At 44.9% G+C, this 15,316-nt stretch overlaps 1 protein-coding gene across 1 annotated transcript; it reads right to left on the bottom strand.

The window, feature by feature from the left end:
• Window positions 1–5,358: 5,358 nt before the first annotated feature.
• On the bottom strand, window positions 5,359–6,388 carry LOC132237984 (casein kinase I-like). The gene has a single exon (XM_059702504.1). The coding sequence runs from the start codon at window positions 6,386–6,388 to the stop codon at window positions 5,411–5,413; it is 978 nt and encodes a 325-aa protein (XP_059558487.1). The 3' UTR covers window positions 5,359–5,410.
• Window positions 6,389–15,316: the final 8,928 nt, after the last annotated feature.

The following is a 15,316-nucleotide window of genomic DNA, read 5'->3' as shown; positions in this document are numbered from 1 at the left end:
CCACAATGCCACTACAGTAACAAAGCTATCTTGGACTTTCTATAGAGGCTTCTGATGTTTGCTTATAGTGCCATCCGTATTTCACATCTCTGTGATCATAGTTCATATATAGTTAGTCATTTCTATGCTAACTTAATGATTAGTTTTCTGAAACATATCACTGTGAGCAAAAGGATATAGACCAATGACTATTGGGCTCTCACTGCTAAGGTTCTATCCTGGAAAGAGTGATTGGCAAAGGGGTGTTGGCGAGGGCAGAAGCACCCTCTCTGTCTGAGAATAGAGGAAAAGCTATGCTGTCTGTATTTTTATTTAAAAAGTGGTACATTTACTTATTAAGCACATTTACTAAGAATTATTATATTCTGGGCATCATCTCAAATGCTGGGTATAGCGATTCCTGCCTTTATGGAGATATAATCTAGTGGAACATAAAGACAGCATGAAATAGTAGTGGAGGTATTCAGGGGATAATGGGGGCATGGCAGGTGGTCTGGCTGCAGGGACCATCAAAAAGATCAGTGAGAAAAGCCAGCAAAGACCTGAGGTTTGAGAAGCAGGGGGGCTAAGGTGGCAGATAGGCAATTAGAATGATATTTTTGAATGCTGTTTGGAGAATGGATTAAAAGAACAAACATGAAAATAAGAGACAATTTTAGAGGGAGAAGAGATGTAACCTGGACTAAGGCAATTCACAGCAGAAGGGGAGAATATTTAGAGGGTAGAATCCAGAGAAATTACAGAAAGCAGAAGGAAGGAAAAATTATTCATATGACACTACAAAAAACAAGCAGTATAATTCTCATCAGATATGTATATATGTATATATATTTATACTAGAGGCCCGGTGCACAAAAATTTGTGCACTGGGGGGGAGGGGGGATCCCTCAGCCCAGCCTGTGCCCTCTCGCAGTCTGGGACCCTTCGGGAGATAACGACCTGCTGGCTTAGGCCTGCTCCCGGCTGGCAGAGGGCAGGCCCTAATCCCTAGGTGCAGCCCCTGGTCGGGCTCAGAGCAGGGCTGATTGGGGAGTTGGGGCGCCGCCCCCTGTCATGCACAGAGCAGGGCAGATTGGGAAGTTGCGATGCCACCCTCAGTCACGCTCAGGGTAGGGCCGATTGGGGGGTTAGGGCACAGCCCCATGTCACACTCAAGGCAGGGTCGATGGGGAGGTTGCGGTGCCACCCCCTGTCACGCACAGAGCAGGGTCCATCAGGGGGTTGGGGAGCTCCCCCCATCACGCACAGATCAGGGTCCATCAGGGGGTTGGGGAGCTCCCCCCTGTCATGCACAGAGCAGGGCCCATCAGGGGGTTGGGGAGCTCCCCCCTGTCACACACAGAGCAGGGCGGATCAGGGGGTTGGGGCGCCGCCCTCTATCACCCACAGAGCAGGTCCAATCAGGGGGTTGGGGTGCTGCCACTGTCACACTCAGGGCAGGGCCGATGGGGAGGTTATGGCTCTACCCCGTCACACACAGAGCAGGGCCCGTGGGGTGGGGGTGTTGGGGCGCCGCACCCTGTCACACACAGAGCCGCAGGGTGATCAGGAGGTTGGGGAGCTCCCCCCCATCAGGCACAGAGCAGGGCTGATCAGGGGGTTGGGGCACCTTCCCCTGTCATGAACAGAGCAGGGCCAATAGGGAGGTTGTGGCCCCGCCCCCTGTCACACACAGAGCCACAGGGCGATCAGGGGGTTTGGGCCCTGCCTCCTGTCATGCTGATCCCGGTGCCGGTGCTGGGAGGCATATTACCCTTTTACTATATAGAATAGAGGCCTGGTGCATGGGTGGGGGCTGGCTGGTTTGCCCTGAAGGGTGTCCCGGATCAGGGTGGGGGTCCCCACTGGTGTGCCTGGCCAGCCTGGATGAGGGGATGATGGCTGTTTGCAGCTGGTCACACACCCTTCAGGGTGGGGGTCCCCACTGGGTGCCTGGCCAGTCTGGGTGAGGGGCTGAGGGCTGTTTTCAGGCTGGGACTGAAGCTCCCAACTGCTTGTTTTTTTCTTTTTTTCTTTTTTTATTCTGAGCCAGCTTTAGCTCTGAGGCTCCAGCTCTTAGGCCTCCGCTCCTGAAAGCAGGTATCTGGTTTGTTTAGTTCTACAATCGAAACTCTGTATCAACTCCAGCTCTGAGATCCCGGGCTCACTGAAAGCTGGTTTCTGGGGTTTTGTTTAGCTTCTATTTTTGTAACTATGTTTCAAACTGCCAGCTCAGAGGCCTGCAGCAGCAGGCGGGGAACGTTGGAGTCCTCTGTCACTGAAGCAAGCAAGCCTCATGTTAGTTTCAAGCTGCCTGGCTGCCGGCGGCCATCTTGGCTGACAGTTAATTTGCATATTGCCCTGATTAGCCAATGGGAAGGGTAGCGGTCGTACGCCAATTACCATGTTTCTCTTTTATTAGATAGGATACTAGTAACCAGGTCAGGAATTCATGCACATTGAAAGGAAATTAATTAGAAGGTGGCTGGCGGGACGGGACTGGGCAAGACGGGCTGGACACACCCTGGAGCCAACCTCTGGTGGTCCCTCCCCAGAATCTCTGGAGTGAGTCGGGTCCCTCCAGCATGTGGGGTCCCTCGGCCTGGTCTGTGGAGATGGGGCTGAAACTGGCTCTCTGACATCCCCCGAGGGGTCCCGGCGTGCGAGAGGGCACTCTGCAAAGTTGCTGTCGTACAGAGTGTGGAACACAAATGCAAGTGTGCAGTAAACCAGATTAGAGGCCGACAGTGCCTTAGCAACAACATAACCCATGGCCGAAGGTGGAATCTCGTGGTCCTGTGAGGAATCGGGCTCCCTTCTCTCTGGTTTTCAGGGTGTGTCACTTAAGAACCGCCACTGCCAATTCACTGCAGGTCGCCAGCTCCTGCATCGAGCATCTGCCCCTGGTGGTCAGTGCGCGTCATAGTGGTTGGTTGGACAGTTGGACACTTTTATATATAGAGAGAGAGAGACTAGAGGCCCGATGCAGGAAATTTGTGAAAGAGTAAGCCTTCCCTCGGCTGCCGGCATGGGTTTCCCTCTGGCACCCGGGACCCGGGCTTCTCTGGAAGCCTTGGCTTCATCTGGAAGGTCGGCCGGAAGGACATCCGGTCTAATTAGCATATTTTATTATTATAGACTGGAGGCCCAGTGCATGAATTCGTGCATGGGTGGAGTCTGGCTGGTCTGACCCCACTCAGGGCAGATCAGGGCCAGGCCTGTTGGGAGGAGGAGAAAGCGGAAGGTTGGCTGGCCAGCCCACCCCATTGGGACCTGATCAGGACCGAGCCAGCTGGGAAGAGGGGCCGCAGGTGGTTGGCTGGTGGGCCCTGCCCCTGATTGGGGTGGGTGGGATGATTGGGGGCAGGGCTGGGGGAGGGGCTGTGGAAGGTTGGCTGGCCAGCCCCACCCTCAATTGGTGTGGGGGCAGCCAATTGGAGCAGAGCTGGCTGTGGGGAGGGACTGCAGGCCAATTGGAGTGGTGGGGGCCCATCAGAGGTGGGGCCAGCCAGGGGAAGAGGCTGCAGGAGATTTCGTAGCCAGCTCTAATGAAAACGATGAAGTAGAAAAAATTCGACTTCATCACTGCTTACCTTTTTGTTATTCCCTAATTTGGGAACACCTCCTCTTTCTCAGGTGCTCAATATCTTTATTTTGGTGTCCTATCCATTTCTATCCAGGTCCTGCCTTCTCACTCCTTTACTTCCTGGGCCCTAATAGCAAAACCAACCCTTTATACTGTAGTTTTCTAGAAATAATGGTAGGCAGAATAATGGATGTTCACATCCTAATCCTTGAAACCTGTAAATATGTTACCTTATATGTCAACACGGATTTTGCAGATGTGATTAAGAATCGTGAGATGAGGAGATTATCCTGACTCCCTGGATTGGCTCAGTATAATCCTAAGGGTCCTTAAAAGGTGGAAGAGGGAGGCAGAAGAGTCAGAGAAATTATGAAGATGAAAACAGAGCTCAGAGGAAGAAAGAGAAATTAGGCTATTGGCTAGGATTTAGGAAGCATTCACCAGCCAAGGAATGTTGATGGCTTCTACAAGCTAGACAAGGCAAGGAGATGGATTCTCCAGTAGAGCTTCCAGACAGAATGCAGCCCTGTGAAACCCAGTTTTAACTTCCGACTTCCAGCTGTAAAGTAAGTAGTTTGTGTTGCACTGAGCCACTAAGCTGGTGGTACTTTGTCATAGGAAACGCATACAGAAATCTATCTGAAAGAAGCACATAGACTCACCCAAAGGGAGGAGCAAACCATTGACAAAGTTTAACATGTGCTCTTTTCTTTCTTCTTCTTTTTCTTTTGTTAATCCGCACCTAGGATATTTTCTTTTTCCTTACAGAAACAGTTTTTAGTTTTAAATGAACTTGTAAACAAAAAAGCTCCCATTTCAAAATAAAAACAAAATCCCAGGTCATATAGATGTTTACAGTGACTACATTTATCTAAGCAACATACGTACATATTCAGTTTTAATATGTTAACTAAATTTCTGTGACAAATATGTTTTTTTAAAAAAAATACCAAGAAGATTATAGAGTTAATGCAGAGTACTAAGGATAATCTAGTAGTCACTATGTTTTTCTTAAGCCTCCACTTTAGATGTAATTTCTAGCTCAGGTTAGCAGGCAGTCTTTCCTATGCCCAAACACTGGAATCTTTGGTTACTACCATATCAGCTGGCTTGCAAACAAGAAGCCAAACATCTTAAGAATGTTTTAAGTGAACAACTTGCTAACCCCAGGGATGGATAAACCCTAAGAGTGCACAACTATGAGCATGTACAACCATCACAACTGTGGCTGAAGACTCTTCATGCCGTTCTTCTGAAATGAGATCTCAAAGCACTCTAGTTCAGTGGTCGGCAAACTGTGGCTCACCAGCCACATGCGGCTCTTTGGCCCCTTGAGTGTGGCTCTTCCACAAAATACCACGTGCGGGTGCGCATGTACAGTGTGATTGAAACTCGTGGCCCATGCGCAGAAGTCGGTATTTTGTGGAAGAGCCACACTCAAGGGGTCAAAGAGCCGCATGTGGCTCGCGAGCCGCAGTTTGCCGACCACTGCTCTAGTTCAAAGAAAGAGACTTTAAAAAATTGGCATATGCACAATTTCTCCACCAATTTGTGGTGTCAACCATCTAGTTAACGTTTCCACTTGAAAAAAAAAAAAGCAATAGAAAACTGGACACCATATTTCACCATCTCAGTTATTATTCACAACTACAGCGGCTACAACTTGGGACACAGCATCACCAATGCTGCCCAGATCCAGTTTATACTGAAATTAAGTTCTTTACAGCAAGTAAATGGTTGTCCACAACCACTGGCTAGTGTACCTAGGGACTAAAATGTCTAGATTTGGGGAGAAACATGTTGCTCGGGTCAGCTGCACTGCGCCTTCTGTTCCTTGGTTCATGCTTAGAGACCTGTGGAGGGTTGGGCCTGCTGACCCGGCCCACTTGAAGACGCCGCCTGCTGTGCTGCCTTCTGCTTTAACATCGTCCAGTCAAATGTGTAGTCATATTGGTGGTTCAGGGTCCTGAAAAGAATGCGGAAGAGCTGCCTCAGGTACATGTAATCCGGGGCTTCCTCAAAGCGCAGCCCACGGCAGTAGTTTAAGTACATGGCAAATTCGGTGGGAAACCCCTTGCATAGCACTTCCACGGGAATGGACATCTTCTTTTCGCTAATTTTTTCGTACTTCTGTTTCTTTGTGGCAGCCTTTAACCCTTGCCACGGCAGGCTGGTTCTGTTAAAATACATCAGAACATAGCCCAAGGATTCCATGTCGTCCCGGCGACTCTGTTCAATGCCCAGATGCGCATTGATGCTCGCGTAGCGGGCGGTGCCCGTGAGGTTTTTGTCTTCTCTGTACGGTATGTGCTGCTTCGTCCTGTTGTCTCGGTACTTTTTGGCCAGACCAACATCAATCAGGAATAGTTTGTTGCAGTGGCGCCCGATGCCCATGAGGAAGTTGTCGGGCTTGATGTCTCGGTGTATGAAGTTCTTCGTGTGCACGTACTCCACCCTGCTGATCATCTGGTCGGCGAGCATCAGCACAGTTTTCAGGGTGAACCTCCGGGAGCAGAAGTTGAACAGGTCCTCCAGGCTGGGCCCCAGGAGGTCCATGACCAGCACGTTGTAGTCCTTCTCCTGCCCGTACCAGCGGATGTGGGGGATGCCCACCCCGCCCTGCAGGATCTTGTAGAGCTTGCTCTCGTACAGCAGCTGCGGGTGCCGGGCCTTCTGCGACTCGAGCTTCACCGCCACCTCCTCGCCGTTGGTGACGTTGATCGCCAGGTAGATGTCCCCGAAGGAGCCAGACCCGATCTTCCGCACCAGCTTGTATTTGCCCCCGACAACGAACTCGGCCTTGGAGCCGCTGCTGCTCGGCATCACCATCGCCATCGCGGGAGACCGGGAGACGGAGGCGGAGGCCGGGCCCAGCCTCGGGGAGGAGGACGCGGCCTCTGGGCTGGTCCGCTAGGCAGGGCTGCGGGGAGCGCGGCAGGGAACGGCACGTCCGCTGCTGGCGTCACAGGGCCCGAACCGCCGAGGGGAACGCGGTCACCGCCGCCCAGCCGGGTTCCTTGTGCCCCGCTGCAGGGTGTGCGGGGCTCTCGGCTCCCAGGCTGGGCCACTGCCTGGCTTTCGCAGCGCCGTCAGGGCTGGAAAAGGGGGCAGTGAGTTAGGGCGGTGATGCCGCTGCCACCATGGCCGCCCCGAGGGACCCCGGCCACTCCTCCGCCATCTAGTTACTCAGGCCCCAGCCCTGAGGATTTTTTTCCCGTTGATTTTTAGAGAGAATGGCAGGGAGAGGGAGACACACACACACAGAGAAACATGGATGTGAGGGAGACACACCCGTTTGTTGCCTCCCGCACACATCCCAACCAGGGCCAGGAACTGAGCCTGCAACCGAACCCGGCACTCTAACCACTGAGCCACCGGCCAGGGCTGCTCCTTCCTTCCTTCCTTCCTTCCTTCCTTCCTTCCTTCCTTCCTTCCTTCCTTCCTTCCTTCCTTCCTTTTCTTCCTTCCTTCCCACGTTAAGCACCGCATCAGTCAAGGTGACTGACACTATACTTTCCATCCAGACCTCCTCAGTCACTGGTGCAGCCAGCATATTGGTGAAATCGGATATCGCGGGCTAAACGGAAAGGAAGATAAAACGGGCTTGGCGCTTAACGTGTTAAAAGAAAAAACCTTCTAATGTTACAATTTCAGGAATGAGTCTGCTGGGGAAGCTGCTCTTGGGTGAGCATATGTGATGGGAAGGACTTCCCTGGAGACCTTCATCACACTCAGGCTCCAGGAGTCATCGTTCCTCCTCCAAGTCTCTCAGAGACTCTCCGACTCAACTGAGCTCAGGGCAACATTTGCATGTGAAATCCTTTTCAGTTATAAAAGATTTCAAAAGTTCCTGTGCATGTATGTGTGCATGCAGTGTGCGTGTATTTGTGTGTATGTGGGTGTATGTGTCCATATTTTGGCATAAATGTGGGTTCAGATACTATGCAGTACATGTTTACATATTCAGTTTCCTTTATTTTTATTTTTTAAGTTGATGTTTTGTATTGGCTCAGATCATTATTTCCAAGCAATTGTGCACTCACATGTCTTTGGAGTATGATCTCTCCCAAAAGGGAATTTTCCTGCATCTTGAATAAGCAACAGATGTTGAATGTGAGGGTGCTAGAGTGGAAGGGGATGCACACAGAAAGATGAGCGGATGTATTCTGCAGGCTGATGGGACTGTGAGATTGAATAGATGTTCAATGAAATGGAAGAAATGGAAGAACCAGAATGTTACGTGATACTTGCATTGTTTTCAATTAATCAAAAACAGTGTCACCACTTTAGCCTCAGAAACATAGCTGATGCAAACACAAGGGCCACTGGTCCTCTTTTTTTTTAACTAGGCAGGGAGGGAAAAAGAAAGCTTCGTCAGTGTCATAAGGTCTTTAAACCAAAGCTTTAGGTTTGAAGAACAAAAGAATATCAAAGATACTATTGGAGCATAAAGACAAAAGTAATCTTTTAGGGGACAGGTGCTTTCTGGGTTCAGATTTGCATCTGCAATTGTTCTGATCGCCAGCACTGACAGGGGTGAAGCCTACCTCTGACGGACTCTGCTAAGTAGGTTTTTTTTTGTTTCTCAGCATCTGAGGCTTCCTGGTGAGGTTCCAGAACTCCCTCAGAACATATTCCTGTGATCCTCTCTGAATATTTCAAAGGACAGAAAAGTGGGGCGGGCCCTACATCAGGCAGAAGGCGGTGACATCCTGTTATCAAATGATGTGGAAATGATTACAGAGGGCTGCCAGAAACTTACATCTGTGTAGCTTGTGAACATATAGAATGTCTCAGCAATATGAGGGCACCAACAGAGCAGACAATACAAAACCCATTTACAGCTGTGGGGAACTATGCCTAAAAGATGTTAAATTACTTATTTCAGGTCACAGATTTAGTAGGTTGTAAAGCCAAGAGTGCTGGCACCTTGGTCTGATGCCTTGCCCAAAGTTGAATCCAGCTCACCCTCAACTGTGGCGTGATTTGCTGATGCCCTGACGCCCAGTGCCTGGGCTCCACCGGAGACCCTCTGGGCATGCAATTTGGACTCTGCCTTTTAAACAATTTCCCCAAGGAATTCTTTTGCACATGAAACGTCTGAGAACTTCTAAGCTTCTAGAATCTCTTGTTTTTCAAAGTATATGCTATGGACCAGCTTTGGACCAGCATCACCTGGGAGGTGGTTAGAAATGCAGAATCTCCTGCCAAATCCCAGACTCCGGGAATCAGAAGATTCTCAGAGTCACAGACGCATTCAGTTCTGAGAAGCACTGATATAACCTGAACATTGAAAGCTAATAAATGTCGTATCAAATTGAGGAAGATACATTTGGGATTTAATATATCTGACTTTTGGTTTTTCCCTGAACGAAGCTCGAGTCAGCTGTCCTCATTTCTGGGTCTGCCACAGGACGGGGCAAGGCCTGTGTTAGAGGACCTGCTTGGTCCGACTTTACTTATCAGACAAGCTTATGGAAAATGTTGCTCCACTCTCCAGACTGCTGAAGCAGTGAGGCCCATCAGATATGAAAACTCTAGCTATCTTATTATCTCTGCATGCGGTCTGCTACACAAAACAGAACCCCGAGATAATCCTGATCAGCACTAATCACTGAAACTTGAGGATGGAGAAATGGAGCAAGTGGAAAATTCTGGAAAGGGGACCTCAGGTAGGAATTGAAATTAGCACCAATAGGAGGTAGAGCCTGGGCTCCCTATTCTGGAGAACTTCTGTTTCTAAAACGATCATAGTGGATAGAAACCTATCCACTGAGGATAAGATCTCTGAGGAATGACTTGTGATAATTGGCAAAATGAGCAACTTGTTATCCCTTTGGGGAATTTAATAGTTGTTCCAGGAAAACCAAGTGTTTTCCATCTCAGGAAATCCTAGGATTTAGTGTTGTTTTAGGAATTGGAAGTTAATTATGGAGAGAGAAAACGCAGCAGCTTTCCTGAACTATTTCCAATACATAATACATGATTCATATATGATAGGTCACCTGTGAAAAGTTATATCAAATCACCATCAGACTTATTTGGCAGGATGTTTCTTGGCCGATGCAGAGTGAAAGAGTATGATTTAAAGGGTCAGAGAAACAAACTGTGTTCCCAGTAGTTTCTAGCAGAGGCTGGGTAAATTTGACTTTACCTAAAATATTCTGATAGAAGAAAGAAAGAAATCTACACAGGAAGAAACTGGTAAATATACAGACCACAAAGGGATTCTGCAAAACATGATTAATGAAAAATATTACTTTAAATATCTATATTAAGTTTTTAATTTAAAAATTCCCTCAACTATTGGAGCTCCCCAAATCCCAAGAGGATCACGTGATCATGTTTCCTAAAGGACTACATGCTTTATATTTAATTTCAAATAACTCAGTGTTTAGAGGTTGCTTTAAATTTAATCTTAAGGGGCAATTCTAGAAAAAATGGAATGGAAGAGGCTGCATTAAATCTATTTTGAGGAAAAATAAATTCTAACAAAGCAACCAGATTCTAGGGCAGCATTTGCATACCTTTGAAAAGTTAAAACAGACAATATTAAATTTGTAAAAGCTTACATTGTAGGACTGTGGAATTGGTTAATATCATATCATATTGTAGTCAGGAGGAAGGAAGAGAGTGTTATATTATTTATCCCAGAATCTTTGAAGGCAGCTTTTTTTTTTTTTTTTCTCAGCTGGTTCATTTTAGTGTTAATGAGCATTAAGCTCATATATCAAAGAGAGAATAATAAACCTCTAAATGTCAACCCAAAGGAGGTCTTTATTTTTCTACTTGAAGCTGTGAGGCAGCGAAGATAATTTCAGATATGAAAGCCAGGAAAATTACATGAAGATTCATAAAGGGAAAATTGGAAGAGGCATGAAATTGCAGAGTATTTGAACAAGAGAGTATTCTACCTGTATATTTAGCACAGCAATGCCGAGGGGATAGAATACTTTAAATAATTGACAATGTGGAATTAAAACTTGCAGTAAAAATTTGGAAATGAAGCCCCTTATACTTGTCTGAAATGACAAATGTGAACATTTATCATTAGCTTTATCATAATCTGTAAGGATGAGCTGATTGATGGTTCGGAAAGCATGTTTTCTGTCTTGTACATGCTACTAAATTAGAAAAGAACGAATTAATGAAGGGTCATAGAGGGTGTTAGTAAAGGACTCAAATCATTGCAGTGCCATTGCTGAGGCTAACAATAGTGAATGGGCTTAAGAGGTTAGGGCAGAATAAAATATTCCTCTTGATGACAGCAAGAGCAGTTCTCTCCGAATGACAGTATCACAATGTACCGACTGAAAAGAAGCTTGAGTTAGAACAAATCCTTCAAACTGAGTGATTCAACAAATTCAAGAGGGAGAGAAAACATTTTGATTCAAGAATAAAACATACCTGGACATAAAGGCATTCTCAGAAAGGTCTGCATGCAGCTAGTCTGGGTGGTTCTGGGCGTATAATTTAGGAGAAAGTTGGAACATATTCAAACAAATGATCAGGTTACCTCAGAGAACTAACGGATGTGCCTTCTTTCTCTCTGACACCGAGGATTCGTTATAGCTGATTTTGTTGTTATGTGGTTATATTCTGGGCATATCTCTACTATGCTTCCTAACTCTGATTAGATTTTTACTTTCTTGAAGCGTAGGTGGTCTCTGATTTTAAACTATGGGACCTAGAGAGTTGGAAGTGTACAACCAGGGAGGAACTTTGCAGAGAAGCCATGCAGATAATTGCTGATACCCAGGTCAAGGCAGACACATGTATTTGCAGGCTTTCTGGTCACCTTTGTGTGTGATGGGACCGAGGCTTCCTGAAGCTCAAACCATCTGTCTTTGGGACTGATATGCTACCATTCAAAATTCAGTCCTTGAAGACTTTTTCAGGTCTTGCAGTTACCCATGTGCCGGTAAAAGTTTATGAGAATGGCGATCTCCTACATCTTTGTGAGTTCAGTTTTCAGCAACAGGTCAATGAACTATTTGTTATATCACTGGTAGGGAGTAGGGGAGCCAGAAGTTATTTTATAATTTAGGGTTAACTGACTCATGGATTACTACCTGGATTAATGGAAGGCTTCGAAGGAGCTACTTCCTTTTCTTATCCTCTTTGTTCTGTTCTTCCTTCCCCATCTGCTTCTTTTTAAGGGCTTTTCTGAGAAACTTGTGCTGCTCACCTACAGAAATGTCACACCAGTTATGAAGCATCCTCATGCCGCCTTTTTCTTCGCTGTTTGCTAATCCAGCCTCTCACATTTACAGAGCAGAGCCCCTGTTCTCTCAGGCAGCTCAAGTGCCTTACTCTCCGCTAACAAGACAAGATCTGATAGAAAATTCACTCTAAGCTTTTAATGATTTAATGTGTGACTCCTGCTTTATAGATAAATGTACCTGCAAAAAAGAGGAAAAAGAGCAAATAGGAAGACGGGAGCAGTGCTTTACCAAACCCAAGGAATAACTAATGAAAACCTTTCAAACATTTTAACACCTGCAAGAAGGAGACAATTTGGGATTATTATAGGTTCCCCGAATACTCTTTAAATAATTCTGTTTCTGTGTGAAGATAAAACAACTTGTATTTATGAGGACATTCATGTATATTTTAAAGGGAGGTAAGGGCATTAATTTTTAAATTACAGTCATATTTTCATCTCAGTATAATTTTTTTTTTTTTTTTTTACAAAGCAGCAGTCTTCTAAAGAGCCCATTTCATTCTCAACCCTCAAAAATAAATTGATTTTGGGGCAAAAACTCAAGACATATTTATTTTTTATTTTATTTTTATTTTTTAAAATATATTTTATTGATTTTTTTTTTTTTTTTTACAGAGAGGAAGGGAGAGAGATAGAGAGTTAGAAACATCGATGAGAGAGAAACATCGATCAGCTGCCTCCTGCACATCTCCTACTGGGGATGTGCCCGCAACCCAGGTACATGCCCTTGACCGGAATCGAACCTGGGACCCTTCGGTCCGCAGGCCGACGCTCCATCCACTGAGCCAAACCGGTTTTGGCTCAAGACATATTTAAAGACAAATGTATTCCCCATCTCAAAAATAATGCAATGCAAAACTGAATAATATAAATGTTAATAATTTTTATTTTATGGGATAGTTTTCTTTTAGCTTGGATATACAAGGATGTAGCATACTTAAAGAATATTGATGGGAGAAAATTATGGGGAGTTGATTAGAAAATTTGTTGAGAAATGATTTTCAGTGTCATTTCAGGACATAGAAATCTATCTTTTTTAATTTAAGAAATCTGAGTTAAGGTACTGTCAGGAAACAGCAAACTTGAACTACTAATTGAGGGGAATTTGATAAAGGAACCATTTATAGAAGGTTTTGTGGGGTAAACAGAGAATTCAACAAGGGATATGCAATACCAAAGGGCCAGCAAGAACAGGCAAGGCAGACCCTGCTAGAGGAACTGCCTGGGAAGGTCTAAGAGGCCCATGGCCTTCTGTAGTGGAAGCAATTAAATCATGTAAAAGAGAGTTGGAAAAACAAAAATTTTAGCCAGTCTTACTCTCTTCCCATGCAGCTATTTCTTGCCACTACTTCTCTTTGGCAAAAACCAAAGGGAAACCAAAATGCAAGTGAGCTCGTGGACAAAATCTATATAGACCAACCCTTTGGAGAACAGAGTTTGGTGGGAAACGGTAGGGTGTGGATCCAGAGGTCCGAAGGAAGCTATCCAATACAATTGCCCATTGTCATAGTATCAATTTAAATTCAATCTCTTTCCATTTTTATGCCCGAATTGCTCATTTTCCCATCTTCAAGACTAGTTTCATTGTAGCATTGATGTTCTAAGTTTTCAGACTATTTCTTTTGTTCTCATTTTGTCCTTACAATTTCACAAAATTTTTATGGTCTTTCCTCTGACTAACATTATCCCTTGGTGCTGAGCTGAGTACAATCATGGTTGCTATTCTTGGATTTCACAGCTGTTCTAGAAATTGGGAGGACTATATTCCATAAAATGTGTGATACTTTCTCAAATTACATTTATTGAGATATTATACCAAGAAGATAAAAGTTGGTTATTAAGAAACAGGTAAGTATAATATACACTAATTCAAACTATAGTTTGGACTCCCCACATTATGTTATGCAACAAGATTGAACAATAATAGGTTCACAGCTTTCTCCTCTCCAGAATCCTATGACAGTGGCCCAAATTTTGCTCCCTGTCTCCTCCTTGAGAGACACTGTTTTTAATTGATAAATGTTAGGTCAATGTACAGCATATGATGATGAAACTGTAAGAGAGTAAAAAAGAAGAAAATACTTGCATGGCGCCTGGATATGGAGAAAAAGTTGAGAAAATTTTGATGAGGTTGTCTGAAATATCTGGGGAATAAAAGCACTAGAGAGGAGAACAAAGAGGATTCCTGAGGACTATGTATTTAAGGTATCACTGTTATTTGCTTCATACAGCAATATTTTAAGGTGTGTGTGTTTTTTTAATTCCTCTGGTAGCTAATTGTATTCCCTCAAACCATGCCACTAATTTTTTTTTATGTATATTTTATTGGTTTTTTTACAGAGAGGAAGGGAGAGGGATAGAGAGTTAGAAACATCGATGAGAGAGAAACATCGATCAGCTGCCTCCTGCACACCCTCAACTGGGGATGTGCCCACAACCAAGGTACATGCCCTTGATCAGAATTGAACCTGGGACCCTTCAGCCCGCAGGCTGACACTCTATCCACTGAGCCAAACCAGTTAGGGCCATGCCACTAATTTAAATCAGGACTATGTAAAGATCAAATTTATAAAAATTAGTCTTTTGGAAATTGTCAGTGGGGTTCTAAATCTTACTTAGGCACATGGGTGGGTATAAGGAGGTCCCACTAGGCTTAATTGTAGGATGCCCCTCATCCAGGCCTGTGAAAATAGACCACTAATATGCTGCCAGTGAGACATAAGCAGCATTACTGTGACTTGTGACATAAGTGGGGTATCTAGTGGCTAAATGCTCCCATGCAATCTCTCCTCCCCATGAGGAAGGCAATGCCTTAGGGAGGGAAGTATTAAATGCTAGATTCTCCTTTTGTTTCCTGGGAAGTCACCCATTTTCCAGCTGGGCAAGTGTGTCTGAACATAAATTATTAATATGGACATGGTCACAGATTTCTCCTCTCCTAATACTAATCCTGTTATTTTGAAATCAATTTATCTCCTTCCTTTCCTCTCCTAGAGAGGAAGGATTCTTAGTGCAATTGATAACGAAAAGCATTTGCCAAGAGAGGGTTGGAGGTGGAAGGCACGGTGGGGTAAAGCTGTAATGGATTAAGCTGCAAGTTAAAAGATGTGTAGAACGAAAACAGATTTTAAATTAGTGTTTCTAAGGATTTCATAATCTCATTTCAAATTCTGGAAAAATACAACTTAATATTTTTAAGTAATTTAACATTTTACTTTGATTTAGTCATTCAAAAAAAAAAGTTCCTGGGAAGTCACTGGGGAAAGCAGGGGAGCTAAAGGTCAACCAAGGACTAGCTCTCAAGGACTTCAGCTTGCAGGTGCTTTGCATATAGTTGTCTCTTCTGATTTACAGATTGTCCATCCTCATCAGTATTCTGTAATAGACCATATAGGTTCTGGGTTTATAAGATTTACAATAGAAACAAAAAAAATACAGGCAAATGTTGTCTTTGGCGGCCTGGGTCTTATTTTTCTATGCATCTCTCGTAGAATCTGGGGCCTCTTTTATCAAACACCTCTAAATTT

The sequence above is a fragment of the Myotis daubentonii genome, chromosome 7 (genome assembly GCF_963259705.1).
Source record: "Myotis daubentonii chromosome 7, mMyoDau2.1, whole genome shotgun sequence".
In the NCBI taxonomy this organism is placed as follows: domain Eukaryota; kingdom Metazoa; phylum Chordata; class Mammalia; order Chiroptera; family Vespertilionidae; genus Myotis; species Myotis daubentonii.
Note: the sequence above shows the minus strand (reverse complement) of the source record. Positions and strands in the feature narration are given on the sequence as shown.